General features: G+C 51.6%; 1 protein-coding gene across 2 annotated transcripts; it reads right to left on the bottom strand.

Moving 5' to 3' along the window:
• Positions 1–5,056: 5,056 nt before the first annotated feature.
• Positions 5,057–7,901, bottom strand: EGR4 (early growth response 4). 2 transcript variants are annotated; one of them, XM_011945162.1, is made up of 2 exons: positions 7,303–7,901; positions 5,057–6,902 (listed from the first exon to the last, which is right to left on the bottom strand). In XM_011945162.1, exons 1-2 carry the CDS (start codon positions 7,745–7,747, stop codon positions 5,578–5,580), a joined length of 1,770 nt encoding a protein of 589 aa, XP_011800552.1. In that variant the 5' UTR covers positions 7,748–7,901; the 3' UTR covers positions 5,057–5,577. The 2 variants fall into 2 exon arrangements, with proteins under 2 accessions (XP_011800552.1, XP_011800553.1); XM_011945163.1 differs by having other exon boundaries at positions 5,058–6,899; positions 7,303–7,651.
• Positions 7,902–8,356: the final 455 nt, after the last annotated feature.

Here is an 8,356-nt window from a genome sequence, read left to right as displayed (position 1 = left end):
GCACCATGCTGATAATTTTTATGCATATCATTTACTCTTCCTAATATTATTATCCCCACTTTGCAGATGAAGCCGCTAAAGTTCAGAGCTCAAAAAATGGCATAGTCAGGATTTGAACTCAAGTCATCAAACTCCAAAGTCTATGCTCAACCACAGTGCTCTCCTGCCTTCTCTCTATAATAAAGTCCACTAGACCTTCACCTGTTAAAATGCAGATTCCCCAAACCCATCTCCTCTTGCAGATGGCCAAAAAAACCTTTGTTGTGATGTTTCTCCTCACTCTGTGAATCCTGTGAATGTGTCAAAACAATTTGGGACATGCACGGCTATGTATGTGTGCGCTTTTGTGCATGTGTGCATGAGTATGTGTGGATGTGTGTGTGTATGCAGGTGTACACAGGTGCATGTATCAGTGAGTACATGCATGTGTGCATGTGTGTATGTGTGGGTATGAGTTCATGCATCTGTATTTGCACATATGTGCATGTGTGTGTGCATATGTCTATGAATGTATGCATGTGTATTTGTGCGCATGTGTGCTCATGCTACATTTCACAGATAACAGTTCCTGCTTGGTTGTTATGGGAACCACAGTTCTAAAAATGTTAAACTGAATCCCACTCCATGTGAACCAGAGAAACCAAAAGAGAGAGAGAGCTCAGTGACGGAGACACCTCTGGGGTCCCAGAGCTGAGGCAGAGAATTGTGGGCTCAGGAAGAGCTGGAAAGACCCAGACTAGCCAGAGGTGTAGACCCACTCATGAGACCTATGGTGCCCATCAGAGCCCCTCGCTGCAGACTCGGTCCTCAGTCCTGCTTTTTCCCATCTCTCCCTCCTGATCCTTTCTCCTCCCTCTCTCTTTGCCAGCTTCATGCTCTCCAACCACCTTACTTCTCTTCCTCCCCTTTCTGTTTCCCTTCTTCTCCTTTTGGGTTTTTTTTTTTTTTTTGGTTGTTGTTCAACTAATTTACACAATAATTAAGCACTTTCGTGTTAGGCTTGGTGATATGGGGACCACACATGTGGATCAAACAAGGTTTCTGCCCTTGAAGGTGCTCAAGAGTGGGAGCATTTGGATAACTGGTGGGGGAAGAGAGGTGGCAGAGCAAAGCACAAAGGGAGAGATGACAGAGGAGGTTGGAAGGTGAATTTGGATCAGATATAGAGGGCTTTGACAGTAAGGGTGAAAAATAGGTATTTTTTAAATAGGAGAGTGGAAACCTTGGTCAGTTTGGGATAAACACTTGTTTGTTGTGAATGGCATATTAGGAAATTTTCATCATTAGTGCTGGGCAATGTGGAATGAAAGAGGGATAAGGGAGGCAGAGGGACCACAGGAAGCAGTTTGGCATAATGTAGCCCTCTCTCAAATAGGGTACAGGAGTTGGGGTGAAGAGAGAGAAAATAGCAAACATTCTGGGGTGCTTTCTCAAACTCTCCCCCATATCCCACCTCATCAAGATTTGTATTACTTTTTCCCACCTTTCCAGTGTGAGAATCAGGACTTCTCTGTTCCTCTATTACTTATGTGTGTGTCAAATTTCTCAGGTGCACCAGAAAGTAAAATAGTTGGGAACCACTGGCCCAGCATGTAGTAGCACTCAGTATCTGTGGAGTGAGTGAATATTTAGATATGCACTGGTCTTGGAACTGGAAGGTCCAGGTTCAAGGCCCATTTCATTCTCTTATTATCTGTGTGCCCTTCAGAAAATCCCCAAATATCTTGGGCTTCAGTTTTCTCTTCTATAGAGCGTGGGTTTGGACAGGATGTTCTTTTTAAAAAAAAATGTTAAAAAATAGAGACAGGGTTTTGCCATGTTGCCCAGGCTGGTCTTGATCTCCTGGACTCAAGCCATCCACCCGCCTTGGCCTTCCAAAGTACTGGGATTACAGGCATAAGCCACCATTCCTGGCCTGGACAGGATATTCTCACAAACTTCTTCCAACTGCAACCATTGTTATGTGATTATATGAAATTGACATAGCCAAGGTATGTGTGTATATGGAGGGAGTGGCATGGACTAAGGTGCTGGCAATCGGCACAGAGAGGATAAATGTGGGAAATATTTTAATAGAAGAATTCATATCATCTGGCTTCAGTTTTCAACAACATTGTTGACTAGATAGCCCAAAGACTCTCTTGCTACAAAATATGTTGACTGCTTCATAAAATTGACAGACATTTCCTGAAATGCTTAGCTGAGCTTGCAAGAAAGGGGAAAAAGTCTACATGGACCAAAATAAGGGGACCAAGACCAAGAAATATAAGCATCAGATATGCCGTGACCCCAGAAGGCATGGGAAGGGAGGCATATTGCTTGTTTGTCCTGACCTGGGTCCTGGTTAGAGAAGGGGGAACTGCCTCTGAGAATTTATAACTACTTGAGCTGGAGTTTGAACTCAAAACATCTGCATGTTAGGAGAACTTCAAGCCAAGAAATTAACAAAAGATTGATCTTCATCAGGTGATACTCTTGGAGTGCCTGGTAGAAGCAAACAGGAAACTGCTCAGGAGAAACATACCATTACCCAAGGCCACAGAGTATTGCTGCCCAAGTAAATCCCCACTGAAGTTGAGCTCATAAGCTAAAGATTATAATATGTAACAGGGAACAATGTGCCATGAATGAGAGTAGAGAAGACCCTGAAGAATTACAGTAAGATTCAACAAGTCTAAGTGACAGCCTGGATGTGTGGGGAGGGAAGAATCCCACAGAGCTGTAGTTGCTTAGATGAGTTCAGCGAATCAAATAACATTGCTATTACCAGAAATGTGGAAGGGTGATTTGATTTTAGACAGACTGTATTTGGAATGGCGGTGGGACATCCATATTGGGGTATTCATTAGAACCATGGGGCTGCCTGACTTAGAAGCCATTTACATAGGAATAATAGCTGAAGGCTTGGCAATGAATGTACTCTCTAAGGAAAGTGTTGAAATAGGAAAGAAGAGAGCTAAGAACTGCTCCAGGAAAACACATTTTGAGGACCAGTTGAAAAAGAGGAGCAAATAAGGAAAATGAGCTCTTTGGTCTCCAATTCTGGTTGGGTCCTGGGTTTGGATTGATTTTCAGATTGTTTGGTTTTAACTCTTTCCATCTCTAGCCTAACATTCTCATCCCTCACAATCCCTAGGGGACGCTCCAATAAATGGGAGCAGTGTCCCTTGGGACATAGCAGGAACTTCTCAGCTAGGAATTATAGAGCCAGACTGGGCTCTGATACCAGGACTACTACTAAGTCACTTCTTTGGGGTTCAATTTTCTCATCAGTGATGTTAAGCCTAGGTGAGTGTGAGGACAAGGGGAATAATAGAGCTGATAGCACTTGCTGGAATGCTGCTGGAGAGGACAAGATAGGGGTGATCAGGGGCCAGCCACCCACTGTCTGCATTTCCTCCTTTGTTCAGGTTGTGTGGTTTGGGAGCAGTTGCTTGAAATATGGGCCATTATGCTTTTCTTGCCCTACTCCTCATGAAAAGTGAAGTCAGGTGGCCCATGCCTAATAAGTGAAAGGTGTGGTGACTTAAATAGTAAGACAATGAGGGTCATCATTATCTTGCATCTCCATGAATATACCACTTACTTATCACAGTGCCTGACAGTTCACCATTTGGGCCTCTTCATAGGGTTAAACATTGCCCTCTGCAGGCTGCTCTTCTAAAATGTTAATTCTCCTAGAAGAGGTAATATTAAATCCTTTACCACAAATTAGTTTCTTAGATACAAGATACTTGGCCACATGAAAGCACTTAACACCTGGGGAGAGAAAAGGATGGGATTCTCTGAGTTGATCATTCTGTCTCTGGTCAGTTGGACTGTGCGGTGGAGGGTGAGCATATCTGAGAGTGAAGGGGTGAAGAAAGAAGCAAGAGGATCAGAAGCTGGTTTGATCTGGCATCATAGGGCTGTAAGCTCTCTTAATTCAAGAACAGCTCAGCTCAGAAGAGAAAAGAATGAAGTCCCCAGACACAGGCCTTCTTTCTTCCTTATCAGAGAGGGGTCATTGGAGCAGAGAGATGGAGAGCACAGCAGCCTTTTTATGCTCCAAGGTCTGCCCAAGGTGGCCAGAAAGAGTAGAAAAGCTTTGGTTAGGGAGTTCAAAGAGTAAAAAGGGCCATATTCACCATTACAAGGTCATGCTTTCCTCATCACCCTCCTAGCCTTCCTCTGATCCCAAAGCCATAAAGGGTTCACTTGGAAGGACAGCTGGAGAAAAGTGGCTGTGGCAGGCGCATGGCTGAATGGTAAGTAGGCTGATGCCTCCTGGAGAAGATCCTTTTTGTGGAAAGAGCAACTAAGGTGACCATGAGTCTCTGGCAAGTGCCTGCTCCTTGCTATATTCAGGTGTGCTCTAGCTAAATGCTGATACCCTTTGGGCCCTGACACCATGTGACTCTTGAACAGATGCATAGATACTGTCTAGAGCCTCTGTGACAGTGAACACTCTGGGCTTTCACAAACAGCACCAAAATACTGCAGCCTTTTGCTGCTGTCGCTACTGCCTGGAGCTCCCTCTAGCTGCCAAACCTGTTTCTCACCTTCTGGTAGGAAGCGTTTCCAATCAGTGCTGTTAAGCTTAGGTGCCTCCATTCTGGGGTTGGAAAATGAGGGTTGGCTTTGAAGTTAGATAGATGTGTTTGACCTGTTTGTTCCTAGCCTGGGTTAACTACATTGTTCCAGCAAGCTATCTACATTGCTTCCACATCTTTGAAGTGAGGTGTATGCCTGCTTTATTTGGGATTGTGAGGATTAAGGAGAATAATATATATATATATAATGTTGAACACCTACACCTTTTAACCACTTTGAAGTTCCAGAAACACCTCCAGCCCTTAGGTGAACTGTGATTAAATTCGTTCATTAACTCAGCACACATTTATTGAATGCCTACTCTGTGCCGCAGTTCCTGGCAGGTGTACCTGAAGTGGGTGTGTAACATGTTCAGGGCCTGTACCCCATGAGAGTGGGGATGTCCTTTATCCTCGGGCACTTATGGTCCTGGGGGAGAAGCTGAGGGGAAGGGTCAGGAGCTTACATGGCAGATTCGGTAAGCTTTTAGCACAATAATTTTAATTGCAAAAATAAACAGTTTTGTCAACTGCTTGAGAGTAGCGTCTGCTTTACAAAAATTAACAACAACAAAAGGAAAAAAACCCCAAAGCAAAACGTTACATCCAATGGCTGCTGGATAAGACACTGCTGTACAAAGTCCCGCACGAGACCAGCTTGGCGCTGCCCCAGCCTGTCTCTGGGGGTTATAGAGGAAGAGGTGGGGCGTGCGCCAGTTACAAAAGACTGTCTTGAATCCCAGGGTAGTGCCTATTCACTGGGTGGTCTCAGAAGACTTCCCCCAAAGCGCGGCTGACAAGGGACAGCGCCTGGACCGCGGGAACTGTCCGCGGAACTGGTGCTGAATAGGGCGTGTGCGGCGGGCGCTTCAAGGAAACTGGAAGCGGAACCGGAGGCCGGCCCTCGGGCGTGCGAGGAGGAGTTGGAAGAAGAGCGGGGAGGGGAACGGCCCGGATCTCGTGCGCGCCGAATGGCGGCGCTCCAACCCATAAACCCATCTCTTGCTCAGAGGGAGGCGAAGGAGAGGCCCAGCGAGTAAAAGCCGAGGCCCTTGAGCCGCTCCTCCGCGCGCGCCTTCTGCTTGAGGTGCACCTTGCTGTGCCGTTTCTTCTCATCGCTGCGCGCGAAGCGGCGGCCGCACACGTCGCATGCAAAGGGCTTCTCGCCGGTGTGGGTGCGCACGTGCGTGGTGAGGTGGTCGCTGCGGCTGAAGTTGCGGAGGCAGATGCGGCACTGGAAGGGTTTGTGGCCCGTGTGGATGCGCAGGTGGCGATTGAGCTCGTCGGAGCGCGCAAAGCTCCGCACACAACTCTCCACCGGGCAAGCGAAGGCCTTGGCGTGCGGCCGCGGGCAGAAGCAGCGCGTGCTGCATTTGCCGCCACGGCGCCCCTTGCGTCGCACCTTGGCCTGGGGGAAAGGGGTGGGCGGCGGTGGCGGCACGGGTGGTGCAGCCACGCCGCTGCTTCCAGGGATGTCCGCCACCAGAGGTTTAGGGAAGTCCGCCGCGGCGGTGCTGCGAAGGCCCAGCGGGGAAAGCTGAGGCTGCGTACTGACCAGGAACTCTCCGCCGTCGCCGCTACTCCCTCCCTCCCCACTAGGAGGGGTCAGGAGCCCAGGGAGGCCCTCAGCCCCCTCCCCTAAGTCACCCGGGGCCAGCGGGAAAGCGTCGTAGGCCCCGCTAGGGTAGAGTCTGTTGGCTGGGACGGCCGGCAGTTCCGCAGGGCAGCTGATGGACAGCAAGTCCTCAATCTTGGTCCCTATTGCGGGAAAACGAGCCTCGGGGGCGGCCTGGTAGCCTCCCTGTGACCCACAGTTCCCTGGGCCCCCCACAGAAAGCAGCTCCCAGGGCGCGTAGGGACCCTTGAAGGCAGAGGCAGCGTCCAGCGCTGGCGAAGCGGGAGGCGCCCGGAGGCCGGGCTTGACGTCGGGCGGGGAGAGCTGAGGCTCATACAGGCACTGTGAGGGGGCGCCCGCGCAAGGCGAGGCCTCCCAGAACGCCTCTGGGAAGGGGACAGCGCCCAGATCCGGGGAGTAAAGGTCCGGCGGAGCCGGCAGCAAGGCATCGGGCCCCGCGGGAAAAGAGGCATCCAGCGGGGATCTGGACGCTGCTGCCTCTGGACCGGGGAACGGTGCCAGGCCTAAGATGCCCGACATGAGGTTGAAGAGTGCCTCCGGGTCGTGCGGGTGTTCGGGTACTGCCTGAATGAAGAAGCTACCGCTGTAGCTGAGGCCGGGAGGGGGTGTGGGCGCAGGCCCCTCCAGGAAGCAGGAGTCGGCTAAGTCCCCACTTGCGCTGCAGCTGTTCAAAGCCCAGCTCAAGAAATCGCCTGCTGAGGAGGGAGCAGGAATCAGCTCTGGGCACATCAAAGGGTGCACCTGAGTCCACAGCCCCTACCCACGAAACTCTTGGTGCCCACGGATATACACAAAGTGCCTTTTGCACATTCTGATTCAGCAGGGGCCCGCATACGTCCCAAGGAGCACATAGAAACACGCACACGCAAAACACACGTGCACAGGCAAAAGGGCGCTCCGATAACCGCACAGGTTCCTGCGGAGGCGCTGGCGGCCCAGTGTGGGTGGGAATGGGGGTGCACACCCCAGGACTCCTAAGCTTCCCATCGCCCCTATTCTCACAGCTCCAGTGTCCCAGTCCCTCCCGGTTCTCAGGTGTGGTGCGCCCCCGCGCTGTGGTGTAGTCGTCTGAGTACCCCTGCTCGCCCTCCTTACCTCCAGGGTAGCCGGTGGCCGCGGGAGCGTCCCTGGCGGGCAGCCGGGGCAATTCAGCGCTGGGTTCGGCGCAACAGCCTTCAGTGGACTTGACGAGGAGCGCGTCGGGTTCGGAAAACTCGCTAAGGTGGAGCATGGCGCGGCGCCGGCTGTGGGGCGCCCGGGGCCTCGCCCGCTGGGCTTGGGGGCGCGCGGGTGGCGGGGAGGCTGGCGGTAGGGGTTCCCCGCAGCGCGCAGACCTAGGCGCCCGGGCTCCTGGCTTCTGGCACTCAGCTCTGGGAAAGGAGTTGGGGAGCCGCGGCGCCCTCGCTCGCCCGCACCGGCCTCGGGCGGCGGCTCCTCGCCTCTCCAAAGCGCAGCCGGGCTCCCCCAACCCACAGCCCCCCCACTTATATAGCTGCGGCGGCGCTGGCTCCGGGCTTCCGACTCCCCGGGCCACTGCCATTTTGGGAGGCCCCGGCCCTGCCGCCGTGACGTAAATGCCCAAACATGGACACAGGATGTGTGCCGGGGACTCCCGAAAAGGAAAGCTCGAGCTGTGACGTTGTTGTTGTCGCCGCAGCCGCCAGGCTAGCGCCGCTGCGTGCGCGCGCGCTCCCCAAGCGTGGAGCCTGTGTGCGCCGGGGCCGCGGATGCACCGGTCTGGGGCGCTGCGCCTCACCCCGCCGACAGTCCAGTAGATGTGCTTCCCGACTAGAGGCAGAGGCCGAGGGGCAGCAGGGGAGGACCTTGGACTTCGGGTTCCACAGTGTTGGGTTTGAATCTGCCCTCTACCACTTACTAGCTTGACATTGAATCCCCTTTAACGTCAGTTTCTCACCTGTGCATTTCCTATGGAGAAAAACTGAGAGCACTTAAACGTCCAGGCGCACTCAGTAAACCATGGAGATTATTGCCATTCATTTATTTTGCTCATGCCTGTGTTTTTCCATTTTAATTTTTTTTTTAATTTGTGCTAGGAAAAATAACTTATTTAAATTAAAAAGGACTGTAATACTTGTCAATAGTAGGAGGAAAGTCAACTAGCACAACAGGGTATATTCTAAATTGAAAA

This window comes from Colobus angolensis, unplaced genomic scaffold (assembly GCF_000951035.1).
Source record: "Colobus angolensis palliatus isolate OR3802 unplaced genomic scaffold, Cang.pa_1.0 Scaffold24, whole genome shotgun sequence".
NCBI classification, from domain to species: Eukaryota; Metazoa; Chordata; class Mammalia; order Primates; family Cercopithecidae; genus Colobus; species Colobus angolensis.
This window is presented reverse-complemented; position numbering and strand designations above follow the sequence as displayed.

Bases quoted from the DNA above. Each gene is read 5' to 3' on its own strand.
- EGR4 (XM_011945162.1), bottom strand. From the start codon at position 7,747: ATGGCAGTGGCCCGGGGAGTCGGAAGCCCGGAGCCAGCGCCGCCGCAG. The intron at 6,903-7,302 runs GTAAGGAGGGCG...CTCCCTCCTCAG, and splicing joins GGCCACCGGCTACCCTGGAG to CAGGCGATTTCTTGAGCTGG.